This window comes from Cervus elaphus, chromosome 18, assembly GCF_910594005.1.
Source record: "Cervus elaphus chromosome 18, mCerEla1.1, whole genome shotgun sequence".
Taxonomy (NCBI): Eukaryota; Metazoa; Chordata; class Mammalia; order Artiodactyla; family Cervidae; genus Cervus; species Cervus elaphus.
This window is the reverse complement of record NC_057832.1, coordinates 112,555,928-112,571,183: the sequence shown is the minus strand read 5'-3', so window position 1 is coordinate 112,571,183 and position 15,256 is coordinate 112,555,928. Positions and strand designations below refer to the sequence as shown.

At 46.3% G+C, this 15,256-nt stretch overlaps 1 protein-coding gene across 3 annotated transcripts in view; it reads left to right on the top strand.

The window, feature by feature from the left end:
- The window catches only part of TCAF1 (TRPM8 channel associated factor 1), a 46,470-nt gene extending 35,222 nt beyond the window's left edge, over positions 1-11,248 (top strand). For all 3 annotated transcript variants that reach the window (XM_043872080.1, XM_043872082.1, XM_043872081.1), the window contains exons 4-9: positions 57-154; positions 1,438-1,651; positions 1,966-2,205; positions 3,686-4,023; positions 5,791-6,041; positions 8,580-11,248. In XM_043872080.1, the coding sequence (XP_043728015.1) occupies positions 57-154; positions 1,438-1,651; positions 1,966-2,205; positions 3,686-4,023; positions 5,791-6,041; positions 8,580-8,589 (1,151 nt within the window). In that variant the 3' untranslated portion in view covers positions 8,590-11,248. The remainder of the gene's footprint in view (positions 1-56; positions 155-1,437; positions 1,652-1,965; positions 2,206-3,685; positions 4,024-5,790; positions 6,042-8,579) is intronic.
- The last annotated feature ends 4,008 nt before the right edge of the window (positions 11,249-15,256 follow it).

Genomic DNA, 15,256 nt, shown 5'->3' with positions numbered 1-15,256 from the left:
GGTGCAGATGGAATTGTGGGGGAGGATAACGCCTGCTCTTCCCTGACTCTTGGCAGGCACCAGGTACTGCTGGATGAGTACCGGGCTCTACATACCCGGAAGGCAAATTATTGAGGTCTCCCTGCCTGAAGCCGCCGCCTCTGCTGACCTGAAGGTAAGGCATGCCCCACCTCCCCGCATAACACAGAAGCCAGATGCTCCTGCTTTCATAGTCGGCATCTCATTCAATCCTCCTACACACCCTACTGGCAATGTTGTTGTTGTTAAGTCTCTCAGTTGTGTCCGACTCTTTGCGGCCCCATGGACTGTAGCCCACCAGGTGCCTCTGTCCATGGAATTTTCCAGGAAAGATGACTGGAGTGGGTTGCATTTTCCTCTCCAGTTGGCAACACAGGGCATGTATTTCTGCCCTTTAGTTGCTTAGGATGAAACAGCTAAGGGGCAGAACATCTAACTGATTGACTTAAATGTATGGATTTGATACATTTCAGAGCCCCAGGGCTCAACCCTGACCAACTTCTGGCTGAAGTGTTGTGCTTTTAGCTTAAATGTCACAGGTGGGGAGAAGAAAGACACCAGATGGTTGGTGCCCTAGAATACAGTAGTATCCAGTAAATCTCAGTTCACGTTTCATCCCATGTATATCTCACACAGAAGCATGAGGTGCTACACATTCAGGCTTCTTCCCTATGACGTCACACACTTGCCCAGTCCACTCCGGCTCTGTCACTTTCACACACACACACACACACACACACACATCCTGTTTGCAAAATTCAGATACCGTCCTGCTCTGTCCCCTTGAGGGTCATTGTGATGGTTAGCATCTATTTTGTTTTTTTGTGCCTGTATCTGTTCTGGAACTTGTTTAGCCATAAACCCCGGAAAACAGTCCCAGGACACCGCTGAGGACAGGGGTCACTCCACTGGCCCAGGAACAGGGGCCTTGGAGAACAGGAAGGACTGAATCAGTCCTTCCCTGCATCAGCCAGTCACACTGCTTCCTCCTGGGCCTTCTCTCTGGTCAGAAGGCAGGATGCCCTCTGCCCGGAACTTCCCAAAGCCAGATTCACCACCATGGAACGGGCAGCCTGGGATTGTCTGTTACAGAGACACTCAGGGACTCCGGGTGGGAGTGGCTCTGCCCGGAATTAGCGTCTGCGTCACACCTGGTGCCCCTCCGGCCTGCGTCTCAGCAGGATCCTTTGTAGAGCTGTTTGACCCCGTGAGAGTAGATTTACAGGGTCTGTTCCATACAACCTTGAGGGAGGGTACACTTTCATGGGTTTCGAACGCAGGGCTTACAAGTGGTGGGATGCCTGGACTCACCTGGGGTTCCTGGGCCCATGGCCCTTCCTGTGCCCTGCCCCGGGCACTGTGCCCCTTCTGCCCACACGCGCCCCAGGGTCGCACTGCTCGGGGGTCTCTCTGCTCCAGATACAGATTGGCTGCCACACCGATGACCTGACCAGGGCCAGCAAGCTGTTCCGAGGGCCCCTGGTGATTAACCGCTGCTGCCTGGACAAGCCCACCAAGTCCATCACGTGCCTCTGGGGGGGCCTCCTGTACATCATCGTGCCTCAGAGCAGCAAGCTGGGCACCGTGCCTGTCACGGTGAAGGGAGCTGTGCATGCTCCTTACTACAAGCTCGGTGAGTGGACGCCTTGGAGCGAACCCCGAGGCACATGGAGAGCAGCGGGTGAGGAGGCCCTGTGGGGCTGCCTGGTGTAGGAAGAGAGAGAGGTTCAGACTGGCAGAGGGAAGGGAGGTCTGCTTCTTTAGATTTGAGGACAAGGAGATAAAGACCAAACCGCATCACATCCCTGGGACCTTTGTAGAAGAAGGTTAGAGGGGTATGTGGTTATTGACGGCCTTGGTGTTCTCCTACTGGGGGGGTTCAGGTGGTATGTATTAATGGGAGGGACTTGGGAAAGTGAGTTTCAAGCCCTGTGGCCTGTCTTCCAGGGGAGACAACCCAGGAGGAGTGGAAGCGGCAGATCCAGGAGAACCCAGGTCCCTGGGGAGAGCTGGCCACGGACAACATCATCCTGACGGTGCCGACCGCGAACCTCCGCACCCTGGAGAACCCCGAGCCGCTGCTTCGCCTCTGGGACGAGGTGATGCAGGCCGTGGCCCGGCTGGGGGCCGAGCCCTTCCCGCTGCGTCTGACTCAGAGGATCGTTGCCGACGTGCAGATCTCAGTCGGTGGGTGCCCAGGGCAAACCTCTGTGCATGCTGCCCGCCTCAGGGTCTTGCTTTATCAGATGGCACTAGTGGGAAAGAACCAGCCTGCCAATTCAGGAGACGCAAGAGACGCGGGTTTGATCCCTGGGTTGGGAAGATTCCCCTGGAGGAGGAAAAGGCAATCTGCTCCAGTATTCTTGCCTAGAAAATTCTATAGACAGAAGACCCTGGTGGGCTAACGGTCTATGGGGTCGCAGAGTCGGACACAATGGAAGTGACTTAGCACATGTGATGTAATCCTTGCCATTTAAGTGGAAAGGGAAAAATTACATTAAAAAGGAGACTTGGCTGTCTCCCCCAGCAAAACATCAGATACTACCTAAGTGTCCAACAGTTACAGGATGGTTAATTAATGTACTTTCAATGGATGTTAGGAAGACATTTAAAGAGATATTTTGATGGCATAGAAAAATATGATGAGATTAATTAGTGAAAGTTGCTCAGTTGTATTCAACTCTTTGTGACTCTGTGGTCTGTAGCCTACCAGGCTCCTGTGTCCATGGGATTCTCCAGGCAAGAATACTAGAGTGGGTAATCTTTCCGTTCTCCAGGGGATCTTCCCAACCCAGGGATCGAACCCAGGTCTCCCTTGTTGCAGGCGGATCCTTTAGCATCTAAGCCACCAGGGAAGCGTTATGTGACACATAAAAAGCAGGCCCTAGAACCATACGTACATGAGTTTGAGCAAACTCCGGGAGATGGTGAAGGACAGGGAAGCCTGGTGTGCTGCACTCCATGAGGTTGCAAAGAGTCAGACATGACTGAATGACTGAACAGCAAAAAACTATATGTACGCAGTATGTTAAAATATGTAACAGTTTTAGTCAGCGTGTCAGGAGATGTTATCCAACAGTGGAAATGGTGCAGACAGTAAGGGCTGGGCTTTCACAGACATTTGTCAGGGGACTTTAGGGAATGGAGGATGATAGCAGAGGGCCTCTTCCTGGGTCACAGGGGTTGGGAGAAAGCACTGAATAAAGGGCTAGTTGCCAGTGGGTCAAGAAGCCTGAAAAATGAAGAGTGTGTGAAAATTAAAGAACCATGGAAATCTCCCCTGGACCCTGTTGTCCTTGGCGTACTCAGATGATCACCGTAAAGAAGTGCCCGCGTGGACAGCTCCATAATGAGGAGGGGAACCACAGGTTCTCAATTTTGAGGAAAAGAGTATAATGACGGGTCCACGTGGATAGAGCACTCCCAGAGAAACAGAAAAAAAATTGAATAGTGATGTAGACAGTGATCCAAAACCTGCCTCAGTACCTGTAGCCGGTCAGAGTGAGGATGAAGGCATTCTTACAGAATGAGAAGATAAGGAGAAAAGCCTGGAAGGGCCTGGGTTTGCCTTTCTGAACATTCTGGGTGTTTGGGGAGATACAGTAGACAGAAGAATTAGGCGGGTGGGGAGCACCCTAACCCTCTCTCCCGCTCCTGCCTTTCCCAGGCTGGATGCACGCAGGCTACCCCATCATGTGCCACCTGGAGTCGGTGCAGGAGCTCATCAGTGAGAAACTCATCAGAACCAAGGGCCTCTGGGGCCCCGTGCACGAGCTGGGCCGCAACCAGCAGCGGCAGGAGTGGGAGTTCCCCCCGCACACCACCGAGGCCACCTGCAACCTGTGGTGTGTCTACGTGCACGAGACGGTCCTGGGCATCCCTCGAGGACGAGCCAACATTGCTCTGTGGCCCCCGGTTCGGGAGAAGAGAGTCCGTATTTACCTGGGCAAGGGTCCCAATGTGAAAAATTGGAATGCGTGGACGGCCCTGGAGACGTACTTACAGGTAATGGGCCAGCGTGGAGGGGGGTTTCGGCGGGAGCCCCACTGCGGGGGACCCTGGACAGACAGTATCATGGTGACTGGGGGTCACCTCTCACTAATCTGCAGCTCACCCCGGGCTGTGGGAGGCTCTGGCAAAGTCCAGGGGTGAAGGTCCTAGTGGATGATAACCCTCAGGGCATCCCTTTTCAGCACCCGAAAGCGGATGTAATTGTATCAGCCCCACCATTCACCCTGGGATTTTGAAGAGATTTATGAGAGTAGATAGAAAGCTCTGGGAGATAGTGAAGGGCAGGGAAGCCTGGCGTGCTGCAGTCCGTGGGGTCGCAAAGAGTCGGACTGAACAAAATCAGAAAGCAGTAAGAAAGGTTAAAAGTGGTAGAGGCAAAGGTAATACTACAAATATAGCTACTGTCACGGCTTTAAACCCAGGCATACCTGAGACTGAAACCAAACTGCTGTCTAAGTAGCTCCCTAAAGCCAGTCACACACACACACCTGGGCACACACACAGACACAGTGTGTGGGATAGGAGCTGTTTTTTTCCCCTAGGTGAGTAAACTGTCTTCTCATTATGACTTGTCTGTGCCTCAGTTTCTATGTTATAAGCAAGCCATGATTCCTCACTGGACTGGACGTGGGGGCGGCCCCTGCCTTTCAGTTATCACCCAGCACCCAGTTCCAGCCCCCCAGCCCCTGGATCCGTTCCCAGCTCACTGTATAGGGTTTTATCACCTGGAACTCAGCCTCAGGCCAACCGCACCCTCTTCTGGTCCCTCCACCTGCTCAAGTTCTCACTGTTGATTCTCTCCACCACGAAAACGACAGGGAGACTGCCAAGAGACTGCTGTAACCCTGTGTTGGGACAGAACTTCCTCCTCGGTGAAGTTGAGTTGAGGTTGGAACTGCTAATGTCCCTCTGAGTTCCCGAGCTCTATAACCCAACCTACTGTGGGCTGTTTCCAATGGCACCAAGATGCCTGTCTTTTCCTAAAATTCTGCCTTACTGTTAACTCTGGCCACCTAGACGATAGATGGCCCAGCAGGTAAAGGATCCACCTGCAGGGCAGGAGACACAGGAGATGTGGGTTTGCTCCTTGAATGGGGAAGACCCCCTGGAGGAGGAAATGGAAACCCACTCCAAGTATTCTTGCCTGGGAAATCCCATGGACAGAGGAGCGTGGCGGGCTCCAGTCCCTGGGGTCACCAAGAGTCGGACACAACTGATCACAGGGCACACACAGACTATATATTGTCCTTGCTTTTACGGGACTCCCTTTTTTTCCTAAAGACCATTTTGGTCACCTTGCAAATTGATAGAGACCTCCTGCTAGTACAGATTATGTCAGGGTCGAGGTGGCAGTTCCCAGGTTGTGGGGGTTTAACTTTACAACTGTGAGAGACAATGGATTTTTGCACTTCAGCCAATTTTAAATCTTCATGTAATATCCTATTAGTACTGTCACAGTCTAATGAGACAGCTGAACAATGATATTGGTAGTAAATCCTGATATTAATCAGCGCAGTTTTGACCACTGGACCGTCATTCATTGAGGGTCTGCTTTGTGTTGAGCCCTGTACTGGCTCAGAGGCCCTTCTCATCTTCAGAATATGAAAGTAGCCCACGAGGCGAGCAGGTAAGAGAGGAGAGGGCCAGTGATAGGTATGAAGCTGAGATTTAAGGGGTTAAACGCATTCATTCATTCATTGAGTGTTCGATGGGTCTTTTGCCCATCAGGTGTCTCAACCTGCTTGCTCCTTGTCTTTCCAGCTCCAGGAGGCCTTTGGGTGGGAGCCGTTCATCCGTCTCTTCTCCGAGTACAGGAACCAGACCAACTTGCCCACAGACAACGTCGACAAGATGAATCTGTGGGTGAAAATGTTCTCCCACCAAGTGCAGAAGAATCTGGCTCCGTTCTTTGAGGCCTGGGCCTGGCCGATCCAGAAGGAAGTGGCAACCAGCCTGGCCTATCTGCCTGAATGGAAGGAAAATATAATGAAATTGTACCTCCTCACACAGATGTAAGGAGTGCCCAGCGAGGTGGCAGGTAGAGAGGTTTGGGGAGGTAGGCAGAGATGGGGATTCACTCCTCAACCTCTGTCTCTTAGTTCTAGACTTGCCCTCTCAGCTCATTGCCCCTGGACCCTAGTAGCATCTCCGGGGTGGGTTAAGAACATAAAGTGGAATCAGAAATCCTCAGGAGCATGGCCTTCCATTTATGAGTTCGTTCCTCTGCTCTTGGCTATCAGAGTCCCTCCTGACGCTGTGCTTGGCCGGTGCTGAGAGATTTGGCCTCTGCTCCTACGGGTCACTATCACCGGCTGTAGGTATTCACCCTGAGGACTCCCTGGGGCTTGATTATTTTTTATCATTTTCCCCCAGACCTGACCATAGAACTCAATGGAAACACTAATTGATCATGATATTCAGACAGCTCCCTGAGAACTTATATTTTGTGTCTTGGGTAGTTTTCCAAAAGCTTTGAAAAGCCATCTAGTACCATTTGAAGAGCCCATCTAACAAGGCTTAGCTCTTGGGAAAGTCATTTTGTCTCTGAACTCCCATTTCATTGTGTGTGGGCTGAGGGTAAAGATCCCTGCCTCACGGGGTTGCAGTGAAGACCTAGACTGGTAATTCTGAGGAGCGTGGACACCAGGCATGCCCTGAGGGGTGCTTTTCTTTCGTGCTGGCCCACTCTCTGCCCGCAGCCCAGGAGTTAAGGTCATCGTCTCTCCTAGTTGACCCCCTGCACCCAAGTCCTGGGACTTTGACCAGTCAGTTATGTGACTTTGGGCAAGCTCCTCAACTTCTCTATGACTCAATTTCCTTTTCTACAAAGTGGGATCTATTTCATAGGACTATTGTGAGGATTAAATTTTAGTACCTCTGAAAGTGACAGTACCTGGCAGTTAGTAGGTGCTGAGACAATGCGAGCGGCCACTGTTCGTATCGAATTAACTCCCATCAGTTTAGACCAGGGCTGCACTTTGCGATGGCATGTTTACAATGCATTGAATTAATCCTGTCCCACCCTGCCCTCTATGCAGACTCCGAAAGGATTCTGGTACACTGCCCTGTGCTCTAAAGGCAGGCCTCTGTATTCACGGTGGGGTTTTTCGAAGTTGCTTGGGGTTCGGTCTCCTTTAATTCCATCTGTCCGGTACAATCCCTTCTTTGATTAAGCGTGGAAATCACTTGAAAAGCCAGAACGAGACCATGAGGATGTTTGTGCTTAGCAAACAAGGAGCAGCCGGCTGAGGGGTGGTGTTTGAGTTTCTGTAGTGACACAGATTCCTATCGCTGTTTGGCAGACAAAGTCTGTGCACAAATAGAAATCTTTACTCTGGAACAAGATAACTGGATGTGGCTGACCCAGATTTTATTTAGTTAAGTGCATTCAGAGATTGTCTTAACTTTTCTTCCAATCTTTATGGAGAACCTCCAAATTCTTTGTAGTTTCAGGTAGAGCTGGGGCTCCAGGATAAAAGCTGTGTGCTTCCAGCCAGTTTTCCTTCCTACGTCTTTTGATTTAGTTGCTTTAAGACACTGTTTTATTTGCTTTATTAGGATTTGGGTGGAGGCATAGACAATAGGATTTGACGTAGACAGTGTTTTTCTATGGATTCTTTCATTGTGTCATTTCTCAATGCCAGAATTGTTTTCCCTTACTTCTCAAATATCTATCATGTAGGTTCTTCAAACATAGATGCTGACTATTCATTCAGCAGTTAAAATAACTGCTATTAAATAGTGGGCTGTTGTGTATGTGCCAAGGACAGGTGGCTTCATTTAATCCTCACAGTAATCTTATGGAATGGAAACTCACAGCTCCCATTTTACAAATGAGTGAACTGAACTTCATGGAGATTGAGTAAATTGCTTAAGCCTTTATTGTGAGTTAAGTGATAGATTTGGGATTTGAACCCAGGCATTCTGATTACAGAATGAGGGTTAGTAACTACAGTGCTTTGAACAAGCAAATGAATGAGTAAATGAAGAAATGAAGCAGCAAATAGAAGGACCTTTATGTCCTTACTTGCCAGCACTTTGAGTGCCTGTACTTACCCCCCATCTAATTTTATCAGAACAGAGTCCTTTTTTTTTTTTTTTTTTCAAACCCCAAATGCCAGTCCAAGGGAAGACTGAGGTCGGCTCCCAATGGAGTGCTTCCCAGTGGACAGTGCTGGGACGATCCCTTTAGTATCAGCCCAGTCATCTGGGTTCTGGGATCGTCGGGTTTCGGTCCTCCCTAGGGCACCATGAAAGTGTTCTGCTAGCTTATTGGATTTTCATTGACAGGCTATTGTGGGAAAGCATCTTGACTCCCAAGTGTCCCAGACCTGGCTATGTTCTCAGAAAGAAAATTAGATGCTCAGTCATTTAGAATTATTTTTATGTTGATTCTTACCCTCTTTAATCCAGTCTCAGTGGTATAAGCCCCGGGGACCTTTCACAAATGTCACATTGTCCATGTCACTGCCCCGACTAAAAGCTTCCGGCGGGATTTTGAATTTAAGATGATGAACTGAACATGTAAGTTTACTTCCCTCCCTCCCCAGGCCCCACTGAAACTGAAGTCAAGAAACATAAAAGAGAATTGAGTCATCTCAGCAAAGAAAACTGAAGGAATTTGGTTGTAAGTGAAGGAGATCTCAACACATTCCTGAAAGAGAGAAAGTGGAAGACACAATAATGAAAGAGTACAGCTCCTTGCAGGCAGAATATAAGCTGATCTGGACACAAAACCCCAAGAGACTTGGGTACCTGAAAAGTCTATTTACTAAAGAATTATGTCAGTTGTGAAATTGATTCCCCTCCCATTCTACCCCAACGTCTGTGCACAGAACACAGGCAACCTACCATTGGTTTCAAGTCTGTTGTTATTGTGGTTGTTCTGTTGGTGGTGTTTGTGTAAAGGAATCAGATAAACTGCTTGAGGAGAGGTAGGAGTTGGTGCTCCAAAGTAAATTTCTCTTTTATGGAAATAAACGAGCCCCTAGCCTATTAGCTAATTCTCTGCTGACAGCCAAGATCCCTACTCAAGTAACCAAGTGCTTTCAGTCACAGAAAGACGTCCTGCAGAAGCAGACAGACCACAGGGAGCCCAAGCAACTATATAAAAAACTCATATTGATTCTTCAGTGAAAATCGTCGGCTCGGAATTCCCAAGACATTGAGCCTTAGGGGGAGTGGTTGGGGAAGGGACCAGGAAAGCAGCATGGATTCAAGAGATTTGAAAAATATAACAAATTCTGGGAGAAACAGAGTTAGCATGGGAAAAATGACTTAAAATATCTGTATCTTTGGAGAGACGTGAGGTGCATCTGTAAGATTAAAAACAGGGTGCTACAAAGAAAGGGAAAACATTGAAAATAAGAACCCTTAAACTGAAATAAGGCTGCCAAAAATATTTAGTAGACAGACTCTAAGACAAGATTGAGGGAATCTTCCCAGATGTGGAGCAAAAAGAAATAGGAAATATAAAGGGCAGGGGGAGAGATAGACAATCAGTATCTGTTAGGAGTTTCTAGAAGAGAGAACATAGAAAATGTTGTGAAGAAAAAGAAAAACAATTGAACAGAAATAACTTAAATCGCCAAATTGAGAAGACCCCCATACAACCTACGTCTGGACACAGTCTTCTGAAATTTTGGAATATTAAGGATGAAGCAAAGATATTAGAAGTGCCAAGAGAAAAGATAAAGTTAGATCATCATGATTAGCTCAACTAAAAAGGGATGAGAAATAGATTGGGAGATTTTTCACCAGCAACACAATGACATAGGCCAATAGAGGAATGTCTTCACACATGGAAAATCTCTGTACCCAAAATTCCACAGCAAGCCAAACGAAGGAAGTTTTCTGACATGCAAGTTTTCAGAACATCTACCTTCTTTGCACTTGGAAAGGAAATTCTCTCTCACCTGCTAAGGAAATTCTGCAGCAAAATGAAGATGAAAATCAGGAAAGAGGAAGAAATTGGAACCAGAAGACAGTGAACCTCACCCAAGATGTCTCACTCCAGAGTGACCATTATCCAACAGGAAGGCTCACTCCAGAGTGACCATTATCCAGGAGACCCATTTCAGATGAGAGTACATGGTCTCAGACTCTCTGATTCTGTGCCATAGACATTATCCTTGAGAAGCTAGAATGTTTGAGAAATGGAGGAGATGCATTCTTTAATAAACACAAAGGAAAACAAAACAAAAATATGTCAAATTCAAGTCCAGTTATGAGATAATGATAGCAAAAATTACTCACGGAATATAAGAAGAGACTGGATTTGTCATTGGCGGTAGGTATATTTCTTTTCAAGTGACATAGGAATCGTGACATTGAATATGTTTGGAAGAAAATATCGTAGCTTCTACTTTGTTGTTTAGTCCATAAGTCATGGCCAACTCTTTGTGACCCCATGGACTGTAGCCCACCAGGCCCCTCTGCCCATGGGATTTCCCAGGCAAGAATATTGGAGAGGGTTTCCATTTCCTTCTCCAGGGGCTCTTCCCAACCCTGGGATCAAACCCAGGTCTCCTCCATTGGCAGGCGGATTCTTTACTGCTGAGCCGCCAACTCTCAGTAAACAGTATTTACAAAGCCAAAATAATGTGAATACTATTTATTGGTATTCAGTGGTCTGATCAGCCTATAAACAAAACATGAGAGGCCTAATCTTTTATCCAGAAATAAAACTGAAAGTAACCTATCTTATAAAAGGAAAAAGAAAGCAGAAGTTGAGAATTCATTGAGGGAAGAGCGGTGGAGAGAAGAGTAGAATTACTTGTCTATTCAAAACGGGGATGAAAAGTCTACAGTTAATGGGACAAGGACTGAAGGATTAGTTACTGTTCAAAATTATAAATTAAACCAATAGAAGCATTAAAAGTGATATCTATCAAAAAATTGGGAAAGGATAGGCAGATGAAAGGTGGGAATAGTGTAAGTTAAATCCTTATCTTTTGTAATGGGGAATTATTAAAGATTGTCTAAAGTTAATAAGTCAAGAAATTATTGTTCAAACATATTATTTAATGTTAGGAAGTTAGTTAACAGAATATCTAAAAATAGAAATTGTTAAATGCATCACCTCTAGGGTATGGGACTAGTATTAAAAGGGTGGAGTGGGAAACTGTGTTTTTCATTTTAAGTCCTTCTGTACTATTTAATTTTTTACCTTGTGCATGTATTACTCTGAGAAATTTTTAATAAACTCAAATAAAAATCCTTCCATGGCTACATATTGACTAAGATACAATCCAATCAAAACCCTTAAAATGGCTTATAAGGCCCTCAAGTACCTGGATCCAACCAAGGTGTCCAGGCTCATCATATCTGCCCATCACTCTCTAGTTCTGACCACACTAAATACCCTCCAACTATTCAGACACACTTCCCCTTCCCTGTTTCTACAGGTGTTCCACAGAAAACAAAGTTTGTCTCTGACTCACCATGTGTCTGCTGATTAAGTATCTGTTAAGTGAATGAATGTTCAACAGGGTGTTCATGAGAATCGCCAACAAGTGTTCTTTCCCAAGAAGGTACATGATGTTTGTCTCTTCATCTAGGAGCATTTCAAGACCACGATGTAAGCTTTCCTGAGCTATTGTTTGATAGTTTTGATAAGTTTTAGTTGTATATGAGACCAGATGGTATCAGAAGATTTCTATGCATCTGTCAGTCTCTTTGGCATATTCTTTGTCTTGTTGCCTCAACATTACAATTGACTTTCAGCTGTTTTTTCCCTGTTCAGTTCAGTTCAGTCACTCCCATGGACTGCAGCACACCAGGCTTCCCTGTCCATCACCAACTCCGAGTTTACTCAAACTCAGTTCCATTGAGTCGGTGATACCATCCAACCATTTCATCCTCTTTCATCCCCTTGTCCTCCTGCCTTCAGTCTTTCCCAGCATCAGGGTCTTTTCAAATGAGTCAGCTCTTTGCATCAGGTGGCCAAAGTATTGGAGATTTTAGCATCAGCATTAGTCCTTCCAATGAACACCCAGGACTGATCTCCTTTAGGATGGACTGGTTGGATCTCCTTGCAGTCCAAGGGACTCTCAAGAGTCTTCGCCAACACCACAGTTCAAAAGCATTCAGCTTTCTTTATGGTCCAACTCATATCCATACATGACGACTGGATCCCTGCGTTGAGAGAAACAGTCAACCATCCGGTGGACATCTCCAGGCTCCCAGGTCTCTGTCTACTGCTATGCCTAGTCTCTTCCTTCTACATCATTTACTTTCTTCTACCGTCCACCTTCCGAGGCCAACTGGAGCACTCTAATGAGTACTGACCTTACTGCCAGTCTTCAGCAGCTGCATGTATTGGAAATCCTTCTTCTTCATATTTCCTCTTAATACTATCACTCTCTGATCTACCTAGTCCCTAAACCAACGTCCCCACTCAAGGTCACAACCTCCCTAATGTACATACTTAACAGGCCAGTAAGTAATCAAACACTGCCGTGAGAGCGTGCTGTCCCTTCAGCCGTGTCTGACTCTTTGCGACCCTGTGGACTATATAGCCCGCCAGGCTCCTCTGTCCACGGGATTCTCCAGGAAAGAATACCGGAGTGTGTTGCCATGCCTCCTCCAGGGAATCTCCTAGACCCAGGGATCAAATCTTATGTCTCCTGCCTTGGCAGATGGGTTCTTTACCAGTAGCGCTACCTTGCTGACAAAAGTAACACCTTCAGGACTCGTTCATGCCTATGTTCTTTACTCCTCCAAAGGTTTTGGACCCCTGCTTGGCTTCCATTTTGAAACAGATTTCTTTCACTAACCCACATGATTGGAGTCGGTCTTCCAAGTGCTGTTGAGAAGGGGTGGGCTGATCCTCAACTTCTCAGACATCTAGCTACACAAACACAATTCCACTTCTAATTCCAGAGAGTTACAGAAATGTTACTTATTTGGATTCTTGTGATTTAAATGCCATAAAGAGAAGCATTTCTTTGAAAGGAAAGCTTAGGCAGTATAAGTTATTTCCAATGTTCAAGTGTCATGTTAGGTGGTTGGCTTCATAGGTCCCATTATATCAGAAATAAATAAATGAGTGAAATACAAATAAGGTATGCATTGATCAGTGATGACAGTGTCAGCAGCTAAGGATTGTGTTAATACAAGTATATACACCTAAGGGCCATCAGAAAGTTAAGTCCATTCATCTGCACTATATAGGAACTCATATAATTATGTAAGAAATATGTTCTTGAAGGTATTAAACATTTCCTTGCATGAACTGCCTAAATTTGGACATAAGATGCACTTTCACAGATTGCCAAAATCATTTAGAATAATTCGAGAACTGAGACAGTGCTGACAGGGTGGGAAGGAAGGCAAAATGATCAAGGTTGCAGTATAAAAACATTCAAGTTAAGAAGAGGACCCACTTTACCCGATCCCTCTGGGTCTATGGGAGGGGGGATTGGGATGGGGAATACATGTAACTCCACGGCTGATTCATGTCAATGTATGACAAAACCCACTACAATATTGTAAAGTAAGTAGCCTCCAACTAATAAATGGAAAAAAAAAAAAAGAAGAGGACCCAAAGAAATATAGAGAAGACCCTCCTCTCCTCATCAACAATATAGCAGCCTGTACATATGCCCACTCCTGTTATCTGTGAAGTCTCTGTGATTTAAACAGGAGCCAATATAAGCCCATATTAATTTCACAAGTAGACCAAAAGAGAATATGAAAACCTTTATAACTCTGAGTTCAGGCTGGCCACCTGTCAAGATGGCCAGCAAACTCCAGTTTCATTGCTTTAAATAAATATGCAGGAAGAAACTTGCCCTTGGAAATAGACCATGCTATAATTTGAATGCGTGCATACTTAAGTCACTCAGTCTGAGCAACCCTATGGACTGTAGTCCTGTGGACTATAACCCACCAGGCTCCTCTGTCCATGGGATTTTCCAAGCAAGAATATCAGAGTGGGTAGCCATTTCCTCCTCTAGGAGATCTTGACCCAGGGATCGAATGTGAGTCTCCTGCATTGACAGGCAGATTCTTTACCTTTGAGCCACCAGGGAAGCCCCATAATTTGAATAGAAGTTATCCTACATGTACTAAAGAAAGAAAAATGTAGTGGATGAGTCTTTCATAAATACTCTCAAGCTGATGACTTTGCCCTTTACTCAGAATACAACACAATTTTAATAAATACATTTGAGCATTTTAATGTTAGGAGATACAACCACTTCTATTAGCCTGGGTCCTCCAAGAGGCAGAAGCCAGATGAGGTCAGGTATGCTGGAGGTTTATTAAGGTTTATTCATGGAAACACTTGTGAGAGAAAATAGAGAGGGAGCCAGAGGAGACTGGAAGGGCCATCAGACTGTGATGTCTTTGCAACCTCAGTGAAGGAGAGCGTGAAAGAAGGAATGATTTACATTGCAGTGCAGGTCTCAGAAAGTTTTGTCAAGGCCTCTGGAGAGTCCTTGAGCAAAAGTCACCCACCAAATACATCCCATGTCCCCTTAGTGTGCACGCTCAGGTGCTAAGTTGTATCAGGCAGATTTTTTACCCCTGAGCCACCTGGGAAGCCCCCCTCCTTAGTATCCCCACCATAATTAAATCACTGGCCAGCAGAAGCTCCTGGGTAGTGTGACCTTGGCCCTGAGGATTCTGGAACACATCAGCTGGGGCCGTCTGTCAACTGCATACCCGCTCCCTGCAGTTGGAGAGCTGAGCCATGCGTTTTCATGGCCATCAAAGCACTTGTTCTTAAAACAGCCATAGACACCTGTTCTGGATCATTTCATTGACTTAATTAACCTCCCCAGTGACTCATACCAGTAAATGCACATAGGTGGATTCATCCATCTTTCTTCCTAAATTAGAGTATGCCTAATCCTTTCCAAATCCTTGAGGCCCTTTAGGGAAAGAATACATGGGACCACATTAAGTTTAACTCATAACCGAAAATAATCGAAGCAGGAGGCCAGTGACTATTAATGCTAGCCCATAGTTGGAAAGTACATGTTCAGTTCAGTTCAGTCACTCAGTCGTGTCCGACTCTCTGCGACCCCGTGAACTGCAGCACTCCAGGCCTCCCTGTCCATCACCAACTCCTAGAGTTTACCCAAACCCATGTCCATTGAGTTGGTGATGCCATCCAACCATCTCATCCTCTGTCTTCCCCTTCTCCTCCTGCCCTCAATCTTTCCCAGCATCAGGGTCTTTTCAAATGAGTCAGCTATTCACATCAGGTAGCCAAAGTATT